At 36.2% G+C, this 23,685-nt stretch overlaps 2 protein-coding genes, 1 long non-coding RNA gene and 1 other non-coding gene across 4 annotated transcripts; 2 read left to right on the top strand and 2 right to left on the bottom strand.

The window, feature by feature from the left end:
- Window positions 1-279: 279 nt before the first annotated feature.
- On the top strand, window positions 280-383 carry LOC147488890 (small nucleolar RNA R71). Its single transcript, XR_015203378.1, has one exon. It is a non-coding gene; the product is annotated as a small nucleolar RNA R71 (small nucleolar RNA).
- A 7,638-nt stretch (window positions 384-8,021) lies between these two features.
- Window positions 8,022-9,621, bottom strand: LOC147488889 (uncharacterized). Its single transcript, XR_015201793.1, has 2 exons — window positions 9,487-9,621; window positions 8,022-9,060 (listed from the first exon to the last, which is right to left on the bottom strand). It is a non-coding gene; the product is annotated as an uncharacterized LOC147488889 (long non-coding RNA).
- A 2,583-nt stretch (window positions 9,622-12,204) lies between these two features.
- On the top strand, window positions 12,205-15,368 carry LOC147488888 (putative protein phosphatase 2C 4). The gene is made up of 4 exons (XM_086571547.1): window positions 12,205-13,972; window positions 14,073-14,186; window positions 14,595-14,859; window positions 14,955-15,368. The coding sequence occupies exons 1-4, from the start codon at window positions 12,353-12,355 to the stop codon at window positions 15,068-15,070; spliced, it is 2,115 nt and encodes a 704-aa protein (XP_086427673.1). The 5' UTR covers window positions 12,205-12,352; the 3' UTR covers window positions 15,071-15,368.
- A 2,472-nt stretch (window positions 15,369-17,840) lies between these two features.
- Window positions 17,841-23,375, bottom strand: LOC147488887 (U-box domain-containing protein 33-like). The gene is made up of 7 exons (XM_086571607.1): window positions 22,970-23,375; window positions 22,769-22,887; window positions 22,448-22,557; window positions 21,346-21,907; window positions 20,324-20,863; window positions 18,581-19,300; window positions 17,841-18,299 (listed from the first exon to the last, which is right to left on the bottom strand). Exons 1-7 carry the CDS (start codon window positions 23,202-23,204, stop codon window positions 18,120-18,122), a joined length of 2,466 nt encoding a protein of 821 aa, XP_086427733.1. The 5' UTR covers window positions 23,205-23,375; the 3' UTR covers window positions 17,841-18,119.
- Window positions 23,376-23,685: the final 310 nt, after the last annotated feature.

The raw sequence follows: 23,685 nt of genomic DNA, 5'->3' as shown, positions 1-23,685 counted from the left end.
ACCTTTTAGTGAGTGATTCGATTAGAGTTTTAAGCTCGGGATCGTGTTTAATTTCAAACATACCTACGCCTTAAATTAGATTAGAAGAACTAGCGGAGCGGTGGATATCGTCACTACCCCCAGGTTGTTATTTCGCTTTAGTTTGATCCTCTAAAAATTTATAAGCCTCCTCCGGAGGCTCCTTTGCTTAAGAAACTACCCCCATTCATTATGTCAAGGACTTCTTTATGGTGGTGTAGAAGTCCTTTGAAAAAGGCACGAACTAACGTGTCTTTCGCTAAGTTATGATGTGGACACTCTATAAGAAGATCGGTGAAACGATTCCAAGCCTCTGAAAATGATTCATGAGGATTTTGTCAAAAGAAATGAATCTTAGAAAGCATCTCATCCGTCTTTAGGGGTGGGTAAAAATGTTCCATAAACAGCTGAACAAGTTTGGCCCACGAGTCCACAAAATTAGGCGCTTGGGCAGTTAACCAAGACGCCACCTTATCGGCTAAGGTGAAAGGGAATACCCATAGTTTAATTTGTTCCGCACCAACCGTAGGATGGTGGAATGTTGTTAGGACTTGTTCAATCCTACGCATGTGTTGATAAGATTTTTCATGGTCTAAACCATGAAAAACGGGTAACAAATTAAAAATATTTGGGGGGATTCGGAAATCTCCCACTGGGTCTGCTAGAACGATGCAAGATTTTGGGCTATCGCTCAAGGCTTTGTAGAAGTCAAAGAGAGGAGTCTCTTCGTCTTCAGGCATTATATCAGGTTGTGTGTGTGAAATAGTAGCTAGAGGTATAGTGGGTGGTATACTAAATAGACTTCTTTGTTGACGTTGTTGTGTAATTACGTTCGGTGTTTTTGTTCGACCAGACCTTAATCTCATACAAGGCTAAGACCAAACTTAGCTAAACACATCAACACTCCAAACAAATCTGATATACTAGTATAAACCTCTAACAGGAGATGCAAGGTGTGGAAGAAAGGAATACCTGATTCGTCCTTGCTTTGGCTTATGAATAAGCGTCTTGTTTTGGCGTGTTCGGTGTATATAACAAGTTAGAACACCGAAAGACTTGAAAAATCAAAGTTCGAATCAAAAGCTGTAGAAAAACGGAAAAATTTAGCTTAGGCGCTGGTCGCTCCCCAGAAGGCGTCGATGGCGCCGCGTGTAACTTCAAGTTACGTTGATTTAGGTATGGTCGGCTCAAGGTTCCGGGCTTTTGAAGCAAGCGCTTCCTCCGTTTAGGCCGATGTGCTTTCGGTGTAATTTTTGGCGGAACTTTTCAACGCTGAAACGGACAACCACAGTATGAATCAAATAAGTACTTATACTACGAAAACAATGCGAAAGTGAAACTAAGATGGCAGCGGCGCCATTTGATAAAACATAAAAATGATAGTTTACCTACAAAATGAACGATAAAACTCAAAACGTAAGTAAACTAAAACTATTTACGATGCTAGATTGCTTATCAAAGTTTTCTACTCTCTATCTATTAAACAGATATAGTGGAGTAGGAAGTTCGTTCCACTCCTAGTCCTTCCGCATGATGTGTTCTCTACATATAAGTAAACTTAACTCTAAAGTCGAATGAGAGATTTACGAAATGGCAACTAGACTACGATGCAACTACCCACGAGATGCAACTAGTCGACTATTAGAACAACTATGGGAATGCTATGTCGATTCTATGATAAGGAGTTAGAGGGGGGATTGATTCCACCTTAACTCGACTTAATCCTACTAATGACGAATCGTCGTAATTCGAATTGAACTGCATCGCAGAACAACTGGTTACTCCTAATCCCTAATTACACATGGCATTTCTACCAATTCATAACTAGCATGCGAACGATTACACCCATTCTCATGGTGAACTATTCGTTTCTAGAGTGGAAGGGAAATTACGACGACTTCACGATAATCGAATCAAGCTTTCATCAAGGCTTCTCAACCCCCTCTAATGGAGGTTTAGCCGAGAATCATGACGCAATCATTTCCGACTAAATTATAACTAAACATAATATAAAGAATTGAAATTTACTAATCTAAATTAAACAATAATTAAATTCTAATTAATAACTAAGAATTGAATAACAAGTAATAAATGAAATTAGATCTAACAATTGTAAATGACAAGAATCGAAATTGACAAATAGCTATTTTATTTATCAAACTAATTAAGAACAAAGATTCTAAGAGTTTAATCTAAAACAAGAATTGAATATAAACTAAACTTAATTTAATTAAATAAAAACTAGATCTAGAATTTTCTATTGTGTTAGGTCTAACTAGCTACCATTAACAAAGAGTCAAGCTCTTGTTTTTATACTTTCAGATCCAAAAATCGTGCATGGGCTTGGAGCCATGTTTTGGGCCAGAGAATCAGCCCCAAAACCCAATTCTTTCAGTCCAAAAAGGCCTTTTCAGCTGCAGTTGACTTCAACAGACTTTTCGTCCACTTCTGCTCCTTGGATTGGGTCAAGGCTTAGACCATTGGAAAGCGCTTTCCGAGCTGGTCGTTTTGACATAAGGTAGGCCCCATTCCGAGGTCTGAGTCCAAAGATACGACCCGGAAGTTTAATCGACTTTTTGTGTGTTGTTTACGCCAAGGCGTTGACATTTCAGCTTTTGACCGGGCTTTAGAAAGGCTTTGTCTTCTTGAATCTTGGCCTTTAATCACGGAACTCCTCAGTAACCGACCTTTGCTCTTTTATCTCGCTAAAGTGGCACATTTCTACACATAATGGACTTTGAAGCCTGAAATGCATAAAAACACGTAATCAGTGTTAACTCATAATTATTACTCACATAATTGGTCTAAAAGTATGACTGTTACAGGGTTAAAACTACAGTTTTGGGCTCTTATCACCTAGCACGTCGTTTTAGGGTAAGACAACGTCTCTGCATAAAAAGTTAATAAGTCATACCCTCCTGCAAAACAAAGTTAGATTTTCCAAACGTAATCATTTATAGTATACATCTATTTCACTCTCACTGCAACCATCATGGGTATATATAATCTGGCATAATATATCGCCAATATTAACTAACATTCATATCACACCACCATATCCATCATATCACGCTAACCATATTCACATTCCTTCGTAAGAAATTATATGCATCATATCATAATATATCACCAATCATATCTAACAACTCGCTCATACTTAAAGCCAATATTTTTCATAAAACCACTCGTCTACTGATGAGAACGAGGAACTATATCACAACTAGAGAGTACATTCATCCCTCGTGAGTATCAACTCACACAAACCACATATACATTTCCTTGTAAGAAATCATATACATCATATGCAATAGCTCCATCACACGTAAAATCAATATTTTACTTTGCTTATTAATTATCTCGTTGACTCATTTATAAAAATACACAGCCCAACCTTTAGTTCTTATTCCACGATTTGCACTACACACATTTGCCAAATCACACATATCCGTGTGCCTCACTCACACCGAGTACTACTACAAGACACATGTCCTAAGCGGGGATATCACCTCTAGGAAATATATTTTCATCTTGTAAACTCGCAACTTGTGAGTCACAGTCATCTCTAGGCTTTCCATACACATACACAAAGCCTTTTTTGGGCATAACAAAATAACAAGTCATTCATGGCACATTCAATGAATACCTTGGGTCATTCCCACCACATTCAAAGAATACCCATCATAACACTAACAGGTCATTCATGGCACATTCAATGAATACCTTGGGTCATTTCTGCCACATTCAAGGAATACCCATACCTACATTTCCGTACACTCAAGGAATACAACCCACCCACAAGACAAATACCTTAGTTCTTCTTTAAGGCGGCTTTTCACATGACATCATTAGTCATAAACATTTCTTTTCATCAAAGAGGCGTGGAGAGATCTAAAGATGTGGACGACACATTAAATTTTCACTGGACACTTTTACACAGGATTTTAACACTCAAGAGTTCTCATTTATTATAATATTTTCATTACAAAACAAACATCGTCTCAAACAATAATTCTTACTAAAGATTCCAAACACAATAACTAATCAACTCACCTCATTACCAATTATATAAATCATAGATATCAAAAGGTTCAATCAGGAATAACGCATTAGTTAAATGTCTTGTGAATACATTTTAAACAACCACAATCACGTACACAATTAAGTATTAACATTGTTCACATATAGTTATCACAATAACTAATATATAATATAGTGTAGTATAGTGGTTGCCTACGTATTCAAATCTTTTAAGATTGGTATCAAGCCTTCATAGTTCTTATCAGTCACATTGTCAAAGTCAAAGAACAATAAGAATTCATGCTTTAAGGTTGCACACATCATTTCCCTTTCATTCCTCCATTATATATATATATATATATATATATATATATATATATATATATATATATATATATATATATATATATATATATATATAAACACAAACTTTAATGTAATATGTCACGTGACATAATATAAATCTATATTAACATTTAGTGTATATGCAACAATTGTACTTGGAATATAATACAAATGTGAAATTAAGCAATCAATATTCAAGACACTCGTATGTCTAAGTAAAATCATTTATCTCATTACAATAAGAAAAATTAACTAGAGCTCCCCTAAAAAGAAAATATAGTAGGTTATCTAGTTAACTTGACAAAACAATAATGTTTCCTATAGCCATCCAAATGATACCCCACTTGATTATTTGAAAACTAGGATAGGTTTACTTACTTTTTCATGTAGAACTCAAAGTCCTAATGTCATTCTATCTCGGAGTAAAAATAGTTCAAACTTGGTAAAAATCTTAATATTCAGCAAATTAAATTTATGACGGACTATCTTCTTAATGACACAACGCTTTCCAAAGGTGTCCAAATGCATCGAGGTTTTTTGCGTTGAAAATTTAGAATACATAACTTACTTTCTTATGTTTTACAAAAATACTCAATCTCATTCTAAATGTTCGAAAATTAGGCTCGAACATAGTGTGCAGAAACTGATTTCTGACGCACTGTTTTCTGCCAGTCAAACTTTCAAACACCATATTCACATTCTTCGTAATGAGGCCAATTGGAATAGAAAGAAGACTTCCAAATCTTACTTTTTCATGTTTTTATTAAAATCTAGTTCAAATTTTAACTAAATTAAAACTGAACTTGAACACAGTGCGCCGAAACTGATTTCTGATATACTGTTTTCTGTCAACCAAACTTCTAGACATCATATCTACCACCACATACCTCGGAATATGACGAGGCAAATTGGGTTGGAAAGAAGACATAGAAAAATCACTTTTTCATGTTTTGGTGAGAGTTTGAATCTGAACCTAACTAGGTGAAAGCTCGATTCCAAACCAGGCACATATTCGGCCCAAAAACAAACTCAAACCCAAAGCCCATCTAAATTAATAGAATCCGTCCACTCAAACTCAACAGACTTGGTCCACACAAAAACTGATCAGGCCCAACTCAACAAAACTTAGGCCCAAAAGTCTTTAGCCTTTCCCAAACCCAACTAGAACTAAATCCCATATGTGAATATCTAAAACAAAATAATTAAGCATACAAGTGAAAATCTAAACCAAACACTCAAGCCCACAAGTTGTGTGTCGGCCCAAGCCCAAACAAAAAGAAAAAGAGACTCACTGGTCACTTTCTTCTTCCTCACCAGCGCGCCTCCACCACCAAAGCAGCCACCACAAACCTCTACTCACCACCACTATAAACTGTTGGGTCTTCATCCTTACTAAAAACCCAATATTTTGACACCACTAAAACCCCATTCCATCACTCGCCAAAAATCACGTTCTCGATCGCCATTAATGAATTTCAAAGCTTCACATCAACCCAAAGACCAACAATTGTTACTACCACATCCACACATATAAAACGAAGTGTAGTTAAAAATCAAACCATCAACAATCATAGTCTAAAAGTTTCTGGACTCAAGTTTCTGACCCATAGCCATTACTCAACCTTTCCTAAGAAACCCAAGCTGCTGACAATAAAACTAGCTAAATACTACAAGTCAATTCTATCAGGCTTTATACATATATATGAAAAGGTAACTTGCGTCAACAGTTCAAAGTAACAAAAATTTGCATATCACCGTCTACTTCAGGAGCTTTGTGTTAGTGACTCAAATTATTCGAGATGTCTTTGGGTCAAATTAAAATATTAACCATAAAATAAAAAAACTTAGACTACTCACTGTTTGTAAATCGGACAGCTAGATTTTTGAAAGAGGAAGAATCTGAAAGACCGAAGTCGACTGTTACACGAAGAAGATGGTTTGCCTCATTCGAAACCTTTCTTTTTACTCTCAAACAGCAACCACTCACTGGTGTTACTCTCCTTTATGTCTATTTTCTTCTCTGTGTAAAATATACTCTACGTGTGAACTCCTTTTTGTTTTAAAACCCCCCAAAAAATAGGAATGGGGTTTATCCTCTTTATCCTATCTCTTTCAAATCTTTATCCATTTTATTTTATTTTATTTATTATTATTAATATAAATCATATATTATAAAAATAATTAATAAAAATAGCCAGGTGTTATAATTTGGGACACCTTTATTACGACAAGTCAAAGTTCAAGACTACGCTGGAGAAATTCATTCACTTGACATACAAGGGTTAAGACTTCGAGAGTATGTGGAAAGCCTTAATGGAAAAGTTTAAATTGAGCAGCAACTCTTGGCTCACTAGTTTATTCGATATGAGAAAATATTGGGCACATGTGTATCTCTGCCATATATTTTATGCTGGTATGAATACGACTGGTCGTAATGAGGGGGTTAATGCCTTCTTCAATGAGTTTGTTAACTGTAGAACCAATCTAGGAGAATTTGTTATCAGATATGATGAAGCTTTAAAAAAGATTGTTTGAAATGAGTGCGATGAAGATTATGTTTCAGTGCATAAGGTTCGAATCATGAATGATCACAATTTGCTTTTAAAACACGCGGCAAAGGTGTACACTCGGAATATTTTTGAAAAGTTTCGTATCCAATTGGAAAAGACAAATAAATATAAAGCTAGTGATCCAATACGGGATGGAGTTTGTGACACTTACATAATTAATGATCGGCTTGGTGGTCCGGAACAATTTATAGTGAAGTGGAATAAAGGAAACGAAGAGGCGTCATGTGAATGTGCTCACTTCGAGCTTAAGGGGATACTCTGTAGACATGTTTTAAAAATACTTGTTCGTCTCAATGTCAAAAAAATTCCAGCCCAGTACATTTTGAAGAGATGGATAAAAGGTACTAACTTATTTAGGGTGATAGATGAACAACCATTGCAAAGTAGTGTTGGTTGTCCTAAAGCATTTAGGCTAAGTCATATATGTTGTCGATCAACTCAAATTTGGTGTGTTGCTTCCGAAGATGAAAAATTGTATAAGATGGCACTAGCCGGAATGGAAAGTATTTTCCTTAATATTATAGTGGAGCGTGATGAAATTGCTAAAGCTGCAAAAAATGGCGAGGCTTCAAGTGTTCCAAACCATTTGGAAGGACTCCTGTCTAATGAGTCACGTCAATTGCCAGTACTAGACCCAGTTATGTGAGCCTTGTAAGTAAAAATACTAGTTACTTGGTGGAGATAATATGTAGAGGCTGACGATTCTTTTTGTGACTTCAAATTGTTCAATAAAGGGATTTGCATTCATTTTTGTTAAGATGGAGTTGTATAAGACAACATCTTGGTGTTTTGTTAAGAAATGTAACTTAAAATGCAATTATTTGAAGGCTAACTTTGGTATATTGTAATGCTCATTTTTGTATATTGGAAGGGAGTAGGCTTTCTTTTAAACGGACTAGTCCGTTTACGGACATGTGTCTTGAACAACTTATATAGTGTCTTGAACAACTTTTTTAATTTACGCTTATTAACTTTTTAATTTATGCTTATATATGACACTATATAAGTTGTGCAAGACATTATATAAGCTGCGTAAGACACTATATAACATGTCCGTAAATGGACAATCCGTTTAAGAGAAAGCCTGTTGGAAGTCATTAGAATTCTATAACAATGTGCTTGAAGAGGTTGTGCATAATCGACAACTAAATGTTTCAAACTTTCCACATCATTCTGAAGATAAACTCCTTAGCTTAGTTTGATTATAAGATATGACCCTGAGACCCTTCCACATCAAGGATAGTCTCAAGTCACGGCAATCAAGGATAGATGTGTTCTTAAAATTTTCCAGTTGGAACTGAAGGCATCTGATGAAATAAAACATCTCTTTTTGTTCATCTCAGACTCCTAAAAACCCAACAATACCTTAAGCTTCATGACCTACTAAATCTTCTTCTTTTATATCATCTATCAGCTCGTTCGCACTTGCCACAGAATTCTCAGAATAATTTTTCATCTTAATGAGTACCCTTGGATCCTTACTTATTTTCAGAACATCAGACATTGCTTGGGCTTTTTTAATTATAGATGATCTAATTTCGCGAGACCTGGCCATCTCCTCCTTCTATGTATGTGTCAGGCAATCTTGCTTAATGTGGAAAGGAAGACATCCGACTGGAAAGCTTTTGCGCCATCATAGTCATTCCTGATTTCTTCAGATCCTCAATCTATCAGCTTCTTATAAGTAAGATACTGAGGGACAATCCCTCTATGAATCATATCCTCAAATTCCACACAAGCCTCCTCGAAGTCTGTGTAATTTACTGAGTAAATGAATCACCATGGTGCTTGTGGCAAGGTCAGAATCGTGTCCTCTAGCTCTCATTTCCTTGCTAATCTGCAGCACCAATTCCAACCTCTCCTCCTCACACAACATCTTGATCAATAAGTGGTAAGTAAGTCTTATATACAAGTCCTTAGTACTAAACCAGGAGATTATATACAAGTCCTCTTTGCATATTTACTAGCGACCACCAAGTTGTTGATTTGTTGATAGTTTAGTCCCAGAATATGCAATTGCGCGCTCCATTGCTTCAATACTAATTGTCACTATGCATTAATAAGTCAAGGCTCAAGATTTTTTTTTTGCAAGCTCGTCATGAAAGATTACCTACAGAAACAATGAAGGAATTAATGCTAAATTAGTACAAATTTTATATATAGTCGACTATGAGAACAAAAGCACAAAAAACATATTAAAATTGAATTTCAAGAAAGAAACTTCACGTTAAAGATCGAATTTAGTGAACTTTCTACATAAATAAATAATTGATTCAATCAAATTGCTAATTCGTAAGAAAAAAACCAAAATTCAAAAGCAAACGATGTGAAATTCGCTAAAATACGTGTTCTACTCATAGAATCAATATATGTTTTTAAGGAAAAAAAAAACTCGAGAAAAAGTGGGTAGTAATTAACTTAGAAATCAACCAATTTTTTAGAAAGAGAAGATTGGGAGAATCATTTTCGATGGTTGAGAAAACATGTAGAGAGGGAGAGTGTAATGAAAAAGGGAGAGAAAAAAAAAATCAAATACCGAGAGCTTGGTGGAGAAGACGGTGGGTTTTTCTCTCTCTACTATTTTGCGTGGAACAGTTTGGTTTCTTAGTAAAATCGGATTTAAGTGGACAGAACCAGTTTTAAGTGGTACTTGTTTGTTTCTTTTTCCAACTGTTGATTTGTGACGAAATCGAGGGCTGACAGCGTGAGTTAATTTATGTGTCTTCTATATATGTCCCTTGAACCCGACCCTAAAGATAAAGACTAAAAAAAAAAAAAAGGTGGTGTACTGAAAAAAAAAAAAGGTGGTTTTCCTGAATGACTGTGTTCAATTTTCCAACTACCACGACTACAGTGTACAGTCTTCAGGCGTATCAATCCGTTTGTAGGGCTTCTTAGTACACATGTACAACTGAAAGTTTGGCTTTGGGGATTTGTTATCGTCATGGGCCTTAAACTAATTTTCTTTTTTGCCTTTTTAGGTTCTTATACTGTCTTAGCCTCTAAAGACAATGTTTTAGTTGGACTGTAGTCATGTCGACATCATCGAGATCACCTGTACCGTAGAATTGATCGAAGTGCATCGTCCTTCAATCGCCAATTCTCCACACGTCTGTTGGAAAAATGTGTCTATACTCTATAGTATAAAGAATGACTTGAAAATAACATAGAAGATCTTCTATTTTCAGGTTGGTTTATCAAGAAGGTCGTGTGATTAAAAGTAAAGTCAAAATGCACGAATAATTAACAACAAAAAACTTTTTTCAATAACGTATGTAGTTTGAAGTTTTGAACTTTGAAGTTTGACGCAGCATATGGTCATTTGTTGAAGAAGGGAAAAACTTCCAAGAAGAGAAATGTGCACGTGTCACATGTACACGAGCTTGTTACGAAGAATAAAAATGCAACAACGAGTTAACCACAACCTAAGCTAAGGCTAAGCTAATGTATAGTGTATACATGTAAGAATCTGTTGTACAACTGTGAACGTCGGACACTCCTTTCTCGTGTACTCTGAACTTCTGAAGCTACTGGATGGACAACTCGGCCCCAGTCCAGCCCATTGAGTTCCCTGCTTATTTTTATTTTTTTTCGCTAACAAGTTCCCTGGCCTATTTTATTGTATGATGAGTTTCAAATTTGGAGCATGTTGCAACTTTAACAGCTATCACGTACACTAAATAAATATGTTTCCGTATTCAATAAACACAAATCTTCGCTATCTGAAACAGTGATCCAAATCATCCAATGGAGTGAAAGTTCCACAAAATCACCAACCACAACATCTGAACATCATCAAAGTTATGCAAATTGGATGTGACTATCGACTTATGGGCCTTTTTGATGGATCACATTCACACCCCATGCATAACTCTCATCTTAGGTAGTTACGTTGTTTTTGAGAATCATAGATGACCATTTCAGTCAGAAATTCGGAATATACTGCGCCACTTCCTCCAATCCTTCATTATCAAGGAATCCAATCAATCCTATGGGTACTGTAGATTTGATCTGGCCCACATACAGTTGGCCTTTTTAAATGACAGTCGCTGGATATGGGCCCAATGATGAAGACAGACTCTTCCTCAAACCTGGATTTTTATACTTACGGGACACTTGCACGCGGAGTTAAATAGTGCGCTCTCATAAAGTATTTCTGTAAGCCTTCAATTCAACTACTCAACTAGTCGACACTCCAAACCAAAATTTATTCACATTTAATATGGTGGATATCATAAGTCAACCAGAACAATAACGCAGAAACAAGAGGAAAAAGTATAATAATATATGAGTTACGTAATAGACTAAAATTTTGAGTTTTGAATACCCATATTTTAGATTAAAAATTTAAACAATATTTGATCTCAGATCATTTTATTCTTAACAAATCTCAAATCACCCATTTGATTTGATAATGTAATACGTTGAACTTCATCTAATTTTTTAAATTTAAAAATCTTTTTGCTTTTAAAACAAGAAGTCATGAGCAAAAAGAAGCTTCCAAATAGTGATGGTTCTCCCAAGCAGGGCCCAAAATATCGCCGAGATATCCGATATATCTCGATAAATTAGTACACCGATATCGATTTTTTCGAGATATATCCACCGAATATTGAACCCCTTTTTTTTCGAGATATATCGGAATTTCCGATATGAAAGTTTATATCGCCGAGATAATCGATATTTCCGAGATAATCGATATATATCGGTTGACTTTTTGACCAATTGTTAATAATTTAATATTGAAATTTTCGAAATATCCTATATATCCGAGATATATCGGCGAGATATCCGAGATATATCGGTGAGATATCCGATATTTTAGAAACTTTGGACTGGTCACCAAAAGAACCGAGATATCCGATATATCCGATATATCTCGGTTTTTGGGTACACCGATATATTAACCGATATCGAAATTTTGGGCCTTGCTCCCAAGTCCTAAATGACGTCGACAAAAATATTACTCGTGATTTTTTGATTCTTTGCTCTTTCGGTTCTTTCAAATCCGAATATACACACAATCATTTGTCTTAAATGTACGAATTTCAAAACCTTTAAATTGGTGTGAACTGAGAAGAAAATAGCTGAGAAGTCATGACTCTTAATTCATCGATATTTAACACGAGATTTTTTTTTTTTTTTTTTTTTTCTGAATTAAAATGGAAACTTTACTCTCATATCTCAAAGTCAACGACCCCACGCGACATAATCTATTATAACAATAAAGTAACATACAGAATTTCAAAACCACACAAAAGTCAACTCTTCTCTCTCTCCTTTTATCTCTTCCTTTCTGTTCAACTAAACTCTCCTCCAACATTTTGAACCAAAAAAATTCCACTTCCTCAAAAACCAATGCAATATCAGCTCTAACTTTTCTTCTTTCATATTTTCAAAAAATGGGTAACGGTATAGGAAAACACTGTATATGTTGCAGTGCCGGTTTTCGCAAACACGACGTAGCAGCAATACAATCAGAACCACTAGATGAAGGATTGGGTCATTCATTTTGTTACGTTAGACCCGACACGTGTCATACTTCATCTTCAAAAGTTCATTCCGAAACAACAACAACAACAACGTTTCGGACAATATCGGGTGCTTCAGTAAGTGCTAATACTTCAACACCTTTGTCAACTTCTGTTATTGATATGTATTCTTATAACAGTCTTGATAGAGCAGCTGCTTTTGAGAGTAGTACTAGTTTTGCATCAATTCCGTTACAACCAGTACCGAAATGTTTGTTGAAATCCGATTCTATGTGTAGAATATCGGGGTTTTTGTCTGGGCCTATTGAAAGAGGATTTGTATCGGGTCCACTTGATAAGGGGGGGATGTTTTCTGGTAATTTAGAAAAGGGGTGTGATCAAAATAAGTTTCAAAGGAGTTTTTCTTATGGTGGTGGTTTTGGTTATGGAAAGAGGTTTAAGAAAGAATCTTTAATTCATGGTATTAGAAAAGCAATTGCAAAGAAGATGTGTCGTGGGCAGAATTCGATTGTTGCGCCGGTTAAAGGGATTGTTTGTCTTAAAGATACTGATTGGATTAATGGGTTGGACAGTAATGGTACTTGTATGAGTAGTGAAGGCAGTTTGGAGGATGTGGAATCATTAGAAAGTCAGAATTTACAATGGGCACAAGGGAAAGCAGGGGAAGATAGAGTACATGTCGTGATTTCGGAAGAACATGGTTGGGTTTTTGTTGGAATTTATGATGGATTTAATGGTCCTGATGCTCCTGATTTTCTTGTTTCTAATCTTTATCCTGCTGTCCAGAAAGAGCTCAAGGGATTATTATGGGATGACAAGTATGATTCAGCAACAGACACCCCCACAATTGCTACTAGTCCAAGTGAAGATTTGAATTCAGAGAAGGATGTTTCATGTAATATCAATGGCTTTGATATGTCTAGATCAAGAAATGAGGCAGTTGAGAGTTGTTCTAAGTATGTTGAGTGTGAGAGTTATCCAAAAGATCTTAAGTTGAATACAAAGAAGGGTCGAGATAAGAGTTCGAAGAATAGGTTCAAAGGTGTGGCAAAAAGATGGGAAGAGAGACAGAAGAAGTGGAAGCATGAATGGGACAAGGAAAGAGTGGAGCTTGATCAAATGTTAAAGGAACAATTGAATCGTTCTGCACCAAAAGGTGCAGCGGGCGTTAACCATGGAGACGTTATGAAAGCTCTTTCTCAGGCCTTGAAAAAGACTGAGGAGGCGTATTTAGATATTACGGATATGATGTCAATGGAGAATCCTGAGTTAGCTTTGATGGGTTCATGTGTTCTGGTGATGTTAATGAAGGGTGAAGATGTTTACGTGATGAATGTAGGTGATAGTCGAGCAGTTTTAGCACAAAAAGCTGAGCCTGATTTTATGCTTGGGAAGGCTCATCATGACTTGGAACGGATTAATGAGGAGACTCTAAATGATCTTGAAGCAGGTGATGGAAATGAAGTAGATGGATCACAGAACTTAAACTCACTTCAGCTTACCAAAGACCATAGCACTTCCATTGCAGAGGTACTTCTAATTTTCATTTTATTCTCACTTATTTTAACTTCTTAGAGAAGATTTAGTTTAGCATTGCAATTGGAAGTCTCAATTCTGATTATTGCAACAGGAAGTTAAAAGAATCAGAAATGAACATCAAGATGATATTTCTGCTGTAACAAATGATCGTGTCAAAGGTTCATTGAAGGTCACACGGGCTTTCGGTGCTGGCTTTCTCAAACAGGTATCCTTCTAGTTCAATCATATAAACATACTTCATGTATGACATTTACATAAAATGCTTTCTGTTGATTAGTCTAAGTTGGAGCGTATGTGCATACTTGCAGCAATTGAAGGCTTTATGTTAATTACCGTCGCTAGCGCTAGTGTGCTACATGTGTCTGAACCTGTTGATGAGCAAAACCATCTATAATTGCAAAATCAGATTTACCATAGGGAAACATGTATTTCATCTTTTGAGATTCCATTGCCTTGTCCTAAATGATTATTTTCCTAAGTAATGTGTTCCATAACAAGATATATCTTTTGGTAGTAACTAGTAAGTAACAAATTTTCTGTTCAATCAATCGATATGTTCACCAGACTTCACTTAAGCTTGCTCTGATGCACTGTTGTCTTTTGTTTTCTGCAGCCTAGGTGGAACAATGCAATTCTAGAGATGTTCAGAATTGACTATGTAGGAACATCTCCATACATTTCCTGTCTACCGTCTCTCTACCACCATAGATTGGGTCCAAAAGACAGGTTTTTAATATTGTCATCTGATGGGCTCTATCAATATTTCACCAATGAAGAAGCAGTAAACGAAGTCGAGCAGTTCATTGCTTCATCACCTGAAGGAGATCCTGCACAACACCTTGTTGAAGAACTCTTGTTTCGTGCAGCAAAAAAAGCAGGTAAGACCAGAATCCTAAGCTCATATCAAAAGAAAATATTAGCAACTATACCCTATAAGCTCCAACTAATTTGTACTTGTTTTGGTCAAATGCAGGTCTGGACTTTTATGAGTTGCTTGAAATACCACAGGGGGATCGCCGACGGTATCACGATGATGTTTCAATCATTGTTATTTCTTTAGAGGGAAGGATATGGAGATCATGTGTGTAAATACAGATACCTATACTAAGGAAATGAAGGATATCCAGAGGCACTCTGGCCCTTCTCCAATTTTACCCTTTCTTGCCCCATCCCAGTATAGAGTACAGTGGAGAACGGGGTAGAGAGATACATAAACATAGGTGTGCTCTGTATAAGGTGATCGGGTAGGATACTTCCAAAGTGTAAAAGCTGCATCAAGTTGATTGTCAAAACTCATAGAATTGTTTTCGAGTATAAATGGTATTCAGCAAAGAGTACCTTGATCAATTTAATACTTTATTGTGACCCATTGGTCATTATTCCTTAATATTTTTCCCCCACTTGAACTTCTAGTGTTTCCAGTTGCTATCAGAAAACAAAATTGGTGATAGATCATAGATGTCAATGTTTTAGCAAGTCCAATTTGTGCGTTGGAGATATCTATATTTCAAACTTTCCCAGTGTTGAAAACTGCATGTGACTTGTTACTTAGCGTTTATCTATTCTGTTGCTGAACATAATAAAATCACTTTCTACCTGCCTCTAACTGCTCTACCATTATAAACACAATGAAAGTGCTGACCTTAGTAGCTTAGATCACTTGATCACCTATAATCCAAAAGTATAACGGAATAATAATTGATTGAAAGGTTTCAGGGGGTGTTCGAATAAAGAGTTCTCTGGTTAAACGAAGAATTTTTCTACATCACTTTACAGGGGATGTGGTACTTAGCGAATGTCCAGTACCTACTGCAGTACTAGAGAATATGAACTCAACCGAGGACATACGTAAAGCTTAAGCTAGTACACATTAGATTTTCAGTTTTAAATTCTGCAAGCCAAACAGTAAGGCCGAATATTGCATGTACAAAAACTTTAAAGGGATGGCCCAGACATGTTTTTCTTTGTTCTAATGTTCTTAATGTGTAAACGACTTGGGCATATGTGGAAGGAGATTGGATAGTCAATAGCATCATCATACCTCTTTATCAATTGTAAACGCGTCTTTGGTCATGTTAAGAATCAGTAATTAAAAGCACAACTTGGAAAGTAAGGTTTGAAGTTTCATTTCACAATGCAAAAAGTCAGCATACTCAAAGCATTGTTTGAGTTTCTACATTGACTCTAAAGAGACCCATAAAGTGAAAATTATGTTTCCAGACTCCAGAGTACTTTACAACTTAAAATTAAGACTTCAGAATTTTTGCGTTCTGATGAAACATATTGGTGTGAAAGGTCATCATGAAATATCACGAGCAATTGGCGAAGAGCTGAGCTATCAGCTACGTGGTAGGCTGGTAGTTCATGGCAAGGACCAAAATATATCGGTTAATATGTCGGTATACCCAAAAACCGATATATATTGGATATATCTATTTTTTTTTGTGACTGGTCCAAACTATTTAAAATATCGGAAATATCCGATATATAATATGGAAAATATATTGAAAATATCGGATTTATATTAAAAAAAGATCAAAAAATCAAATAATATATATCATAAATATCGGATATATCGATTATCTCGGTGATATAAAATTTTATATTGAAAATTCCGATATATATCGGAAAAAAAATTCTATATTCGGTGAATATATATTGAAAATATCGATATCAGTGTACCAAAATATCAATATATATCGTATCGGATATATCAGCAATATTTTGGTCCATAGTTCATGGAATGAAAAACAACGGTAGAATCACGGGTTGACATTTGGTGCAAAATTGCAAATATAGAAAACAATTTCTTTTACCCAATGTACAAGAGAAAAAAGCATTGGTTTATGCTATCAAGGAAAAAGCTTACTAAAAATGATAACAAATTCTTTTACCCAATGTACAAGATAAAAAAGCAGTGGTTTATGCTATCAAGGTAAAAAGCTTACTAAAAATGATAACAAATTACATTTCTAAAGAGTACTTAACCAGTTCGCAACATGTAAAATGACATTTGGTAATTCAAACTTTGTCCTCTTTCTCAGGTGCACGCATTGCAACAACAACATTCAAGTTAGACATCATCAAATTGACAATGCTTTTGACTCTCTAATGGTCGCAGTGATCCTCCATTTGTTCATGATATACGTTGGCAATTTGGTCTGTCTAGGCATCTATGATTGCTTAACATTTTGTCGTCTAGTTGACATTTTATATTTATTTTTATTTTTTGGTAGACGACATGAAATCTTCGCTCGCAGTCTTATTCTTCAACGTGCACAAGCCAATCCATGCGTTGCATGTTAAGATGAGAAATGCCTATTTCACATTCAGGAAACTAAGTAAAAAAGTAGAAAGTTAGAAGGTATGTACAATGTACTGAACTAGGATACCAGCAAGTAGTGAGAGAACTAGGCCTGAGAAACAACAACTCCGACGAACTTTACCAACTGAGCCAGCTGGCACTTGCACCTTGGAAACACATTGATATTATTGTAGAAGATCAACTTCCCTTTAAATCCCTCCTACTCTCCTAGTCTCCCACAAAGTATTCTTGCACCATCAGTAACTTTTTGATGTTGGCGGGTTTGAGCCTCAGACCTCAGGTATCATCACCCAAAGGTTTTACCTATTTTGCTAGTCGGCAGCTGCGTCATTTTAGATTTAGGTGATACATAATACAAGAGTTGAAATGTCCATATCATCATGGAGACATTGGATAAGCCCTACTTGATTTCGTCCGTACACCATCTCTTCAATCATATTCATGATCTATGCACTATGGAATGTTGCAACTTTGATACAGTTGCAATGTAGATATGCAGCAGATCCCAAACATCTGGACTAAAGCGATAAGCAATTTTGTGAACACTTTCAATCTATTCACTACATAAACATCCACATCCATAGATTAACCCCCATCACTGCATCAGAAGTCAGAACAAGCTACAACCAAGTGATCGACAATGCTACATTGATAAAAAGGCCTACTACTAATTTTACAAATTACAATCAACTGATACACATTAAACATCACAAAAGTGTGTATACATCATTATAAACATGTAAAACTTCAGCTTCAACACACATTGATATACATATCTAAGTTGAGCTAATACACACTGTGCACAAGAAATAATCATTGGCAAAGCCAGTCTCGTATAGCAAGTCGAAGCGCATGGTTAGGAGTAAGGTGCAAGTCACTCAATTTTAGATTGGTCATTGGAGAAGTCTCACGTCCATTGTTCAGCCATCCTCGTAAAGCCTCACCTTCATATGTGAATCCATCAGAGGCCAACTGAGGATCATGCATGATCTCCTGCAAGTATACCCTCGTTATATAAGAAATACTATAGACAACATAGTAAGCTTATCGTTATCATTCTAACAAAAATAAACAATGCAATCAACCTTCTGGGAGGTAGAGAGCCTATGTGCTAAAAAACTAAGGACATTGGTAAAATTATCACACCACATGTATAACTGAAGTCCAAGTTGTTAGTTTGGCAGACATCGGGATGATCTTGGACATGATGGTGTTCGCACCAAAGAATTTGGATCTCAAAAGGGGTGTAAACAGAAAGACATACCATATCTCACCTTAAGAATTGGGCACAAGAAGAAAGATGGCACAGGTTTCTCTTCTGTGAGGTGCAACTTCTCAAGTTCCCTAACGAAACTTGGTTTCAGTTCAGGCCGGTCCCGAGACTTTGACTCGCAGCATTTCAATCCCAGTTCTACCACCCGCCTGGCGACAAATGTAGGCCATTCACCAGCTGATGGGTCCAAAATAGATTCTACATTTCCACATGAAACAGCACGACGAACCTCACTTGCCAGCCCCACTGGAGACCTTCCTGTGAGTAGCTGTAGTATAATGACCCCAAAAGAATATATGTCCGACTTGGATGTCAGATCTCCAGGTGTCTGTAACTCAGGGTCTGTATAAGGAAGTGCATTCTTTGTTTCGGAAATGCCCCTGAAACTTGGGCACCGGGCAGTATTTTTTGGGACAAGGCGGTATATCCCATAATCTCCTATCTTGCAATTTAAATCTGAATCAAGAAGGATATTTTCAAGTTTCAAATTCCCGTGGATGATCTTTTCTGGTTTGGAGGAGTGCAAATACAGTAGGGCACTTGACATATTTGCAACTATGCGAATTCGTGTCTTCCAGGTTAGTGGAGCTCTGGTTTTGCGGAAGAGATGGTCCTGGAGGTTCCCATTGGGCAAGTACTCATAGACAACAGACCACTCTTCTGGGCATGCACCAATCAACGTCGCAAGATGAGGATGCTTTAATTTGCAGAGAACTTCAACCTTCAGGGATACAACAGAGATGTCAAAGGTGATCCTAATGAGGATTCAGGAACAGGTTAGTATTGCAATGAAGCCAAATAAGAGGTATGTCAACAATCCCCTCAAAGATAAGTTCTGTCATGATTCATATGCTGTGACGCATATATGTGATTATATGAAAGAAGTTAACATCATATTCAATGAGGACAATCCCTGCTCTAAAGTAAAACAGAATATGTGCTATCAGGTATCAAGTGTACTGTAGCTTAATTTAATACCTATGCCTATGCAATATATGGAGGTTATAACTTCTTTCTTCTGGTCCTGGGCAATGTCAGACATACATAGTACTAATCCACTATTAATAGCTGTGTGTGTGTGTGTGAGTGAGGGTGTTTGTTGCGGAAGCAAGAACAATAGATACAAACAAAAAATTTAATGTATAAAACACCAAATTTAATGTGTTGTAAAATACCAAATTTAATGTATAAAATACCCAAAACTAGGGTTCTAAAGACCTATGCCTATGCAATATATGGAGGTTATAACTTCTTTCTTCTGGTCCTGGGCAATGTCAGACATACATAGTACCAATCCACTGTTAATAGCTATGTGTGTGTGTGTGTGTGTGTGTGTGAGGGTGTTTGTCACGGAAGCAAGAACAATAGATACAAACAAAAAATTTAATGTATAAAACACCAAATTTAATGTGTTGTAAAATACCAAATTTAATGTATAAAATACCCAAAACTAGGGTTCTAAAGAGAAATAATTCAAATCAATAAAATATCAAGTTTAATAATCTCTTGTTTATAATGGTATTTATAAACCATCAATGAAATCTAAATAGAAACCAAACAATATTCCTAATTAAAATTTACTAATAATTAAGAAATAGAAACTAAGTTAAAAGGAAACAACTAAACTAAAGTCTAAATAATAGAAATAGGTGAGCACGCACATGCTAATCATCCTTTGTCCTCATATCAATGTGTGTGTGTGTGGCGTGTGTTGAGAGAGAGAGAGAGTGAGAAAGAGATCCACCTCTTGCTGAAACTCTGATATGCCTTGCATGTTAAGTGGATGCAGCTTCTTTATAGCAACACTTCTGTAGAAAATCTCTCCCTTGTAAACACAACCATATACACCCTGTCCAATTTTGAAGCTCTCCGAAAAGTTACACGTTGCAATCTCCAGATCACACAAAGAAAACTGTTTGTATTCCCCTAAGGAGTTGACCAAACTACAGCTTGAAGCTCTCACTTGTCCACGACTTCTCCACCATTCAAGGTGCTGCAAAGCTTCTTCTTTCTGCCGATGGATACTCTTCTTTTCATGCCGAACAGCTGTTAGGGACATTTTAATGAGCTTCAGTTCTCTAGCGGATTCATTTTGACGACAATTTACTTCTTTGACAAGACTGTCAAGGACAGCAACATTTTGCATGGTCCTTTGTAGCTCTCTTGATGCATCTTCCCTTTCTTCTAAAATCTTCTCTAGTTCCCGTCTAGTAGTTCTCAACTTTTTTTCAACTTCTTTCCTAAGCTGAACCTCATATGCACGCGCAACTTCAATAGCTTTAACCTGGAAAGGGCAGGATCTTTTAGGGACTAAAGACTATGTTACTACAGTCCAATATGTTCAACTAGGTGATTTTGAATGAAACATGCATTTTCAGGCAAGGTAAAGTCTTAAACCAGTCTGCATATTATAAATTTAAGGAGTCTGGAAAGCAGGGACTCTACGCAGTCCCTTCAGCAGGAGACCTTGTTCTTCAGATTCCCATTCAAATATGGCCATATGTCCAATTTTCAATAAAAATATATATATTCAAAGAACTTTATATTTAAGAGATGGTAAGACATCAATGCTGTTGATGTCTCTTAAGGAGTCTTTGGGGTTTGAACAACTCCAAGGTGCTGTAACTTCTTTAGAAGTTTATTCGTCCTCAGGTATTTTTGTAAAGTTGAATGTATCCTCACCCTGAGGTGTGTCTTTCCTTCTTAGGTTTAAAATGTTAAAAAGACATTCTCTATAAATGTAAAATTTCCTTTGGAGAAGACAACCTTATTTATAGCTTCCACAGCTTCATATTCTAATCTTCTACGCTTCAGTAGCTCAGAAAAAGCTTCCTTTTTTGTTGTCTCAGCTTCCGCCCAGGAATTTAACATCTGATTATAAAAGCTTTCTCCCTCTAACACTGAACTGATCTCTGGTAACATTTCAATTCCGGCTGAGGCATACACAGATGCTGAAGTTAAACTATTTGAACTTGATGCAGTCTTTGAAACTCTCTCCGTAAAACTAGATCCATCAGCAGATAAAGCCAGTTCCAGTTCACCAGGACACTCAACCAAGTTCTGAGCTCCACTAGGTGGACAAGAGTTATATCGAGGAAAGGTGTGGTAAAGTACGTAATCAGACCTATCATTAGGAGATGATCTTGACCTTAACCCCTTTCTTGCCTGCTCAGCTGGACTGAGCGTAGTTATAAACACGGTCAAATTTTCAGAAGCCTCCCTCGTCCAGGCATGATTTCCTTTGTTGATAAACCAGATCTCACAGAATGGAGGGGCATATTTTCTAGCATAGTTTGCTTTATTGATGCCTTTCTTCACCTTCAAGCAACTGTATTCCACCCATCAGGATTATCTAATTGCATAAGGAATAATGTGTGCATTGAACTTTAAAGGGAAAATGAGAAAACAAAGTTTCAGACTTTCATAGAAGAAGAACAGTGTTGAGCAATAAATTTTCACCAGAGCCTGATCATACCATTGCAGCAGTGTCATATAGAAATCAACACTGCCAACATCACATCATGTTCAGTATTGATGTATCATATGATCTAAGCTATGTGGATATTCTTTTCTCTGGGTCCTCTATAAGCCAAACAGTAGACATGATTACAGTGTATGTGATAAACAGGTGATGGTAACTATAGAAGTATAGAAAAATAATGATGCAGGTCGACTGAGTGATCAGAATGACTGCTTAGCCAATGCAAGTGTAAAGTAAACAAAAAATCAAAGAAATTAGAGAAATTAGAGAGACATAAAATTACATACTGAGATAATAACACACACTGGCCATGAGTGGAGCATCAGATAATAACACTGAAACTCTCAAAAGGCATTACATACTGAGATATTATAAAATTAAACATACTTGTCCGACGCTGCACCAATAACAAGCTTCCTAATCCGATGTTTACGAACCAGCTCGACAATGCCTTTATGAACTTGTTCACTTTCAGCTGTAAATATGGTTGCTTTTACCTACAAAACAATTACTTCTCATGACTTATTTGCTTCCAAAAAATATCGAAGAAACAACATTCAAATAAAAATATCATTGTATCAGCTGATTGTCACAACTTCTAAAAGTAAAGAGATTATTGCTAATAAACCAAGTATGCAAATTCTAATTAAAAAAAACAAATATTTACAAAGAGTGTTGTACCATATATATAAATGATAATTATTATACCTTGGCTTTAGAACAAATGTTCAAGTAGTTCAAGAGAAGTTTCTGGCACTGTTCTTCCTCTTCTCTTCTATACCCTTTCACCATTTCCTCATTAGCTTGAGTTGCTGGAAGTTTTCCCACTACGTACACAAAACAATATTTACAATTTTCAACACTTTTAAGGACAAACAAAAAAAAGGCCGTGTTAAAAGAAACACTTACAGAGGGTGGGTATTGTAGTAGAAGGTTGATGAACATGAACAAGGCCAATATCTCGGTTCTCAAAATGCCGAAAAGTCCATTTTAGCAAATCAACAGATTTCTCAATAGACTTTCCAACTGCCACGTGCACAATGTTGTCTACTGGCATGTGGAGAGTTGATGAGGAAGAAGAAGAAGATGATGACGACGTGGCGAAGTGGTTTGGAGATGATGAGGTGCCTATTGGTAGTTCCATTGAATGAAGAATGAATGATAAATGTTCGAATGATTGAAAGTGAAGTAAATATTTTGATATGTAGCAGGTTGACTTGTTGACTTTTCTTTGGGCTTAGAAAAGTTTGTAGTAAAACAGTGAACTATTGCCGACTTTTCTTCTTCTCTCCATGTGGAAAAAATTACGTACTACAAACTTCTTGGTACAACGTACGAGAAAACTGCTTAGAAAAAGCTCAGAAGCTGTCTGGTTATTTCTCAAGTGTCAACGACAAAGTCAAGATTCAAGAATCATGACCATAGAACAAAATGTCACGTGTATGAAATGTAACTACACAAATATGAGTCAAATGCCAAGTAACTAATTAGCTTAATGGGGCCTTGGGGGAGAGAAAAATATAGTAAAGAATTGAATATAGGAACTGATTAGTAAAGATGACATAAATTAGTAACTGTGGCAAAGATAGGTTGACACCACATAAATTAGTAATTAAGTAACTTCC

The sequence above is a fragment of the Coptis chinensis genome, chromosome 7, assembly GCF_015680905.1.
Source record: "Coptis chinensis isolate HL-2020 chromosome 7, ASM1568090v1, whole genome shotgun sequence".
Taxonomy (NCBI): Eukaryota; Viridiplantae; Streptophyta; class Magnoliopsida; order Ranunculales; family Ranunculaceae; genus Coptis; species Coptis chinensis.
This window is presented reverse-complemented; position numbering and strand designations above follow the sequence as displayed.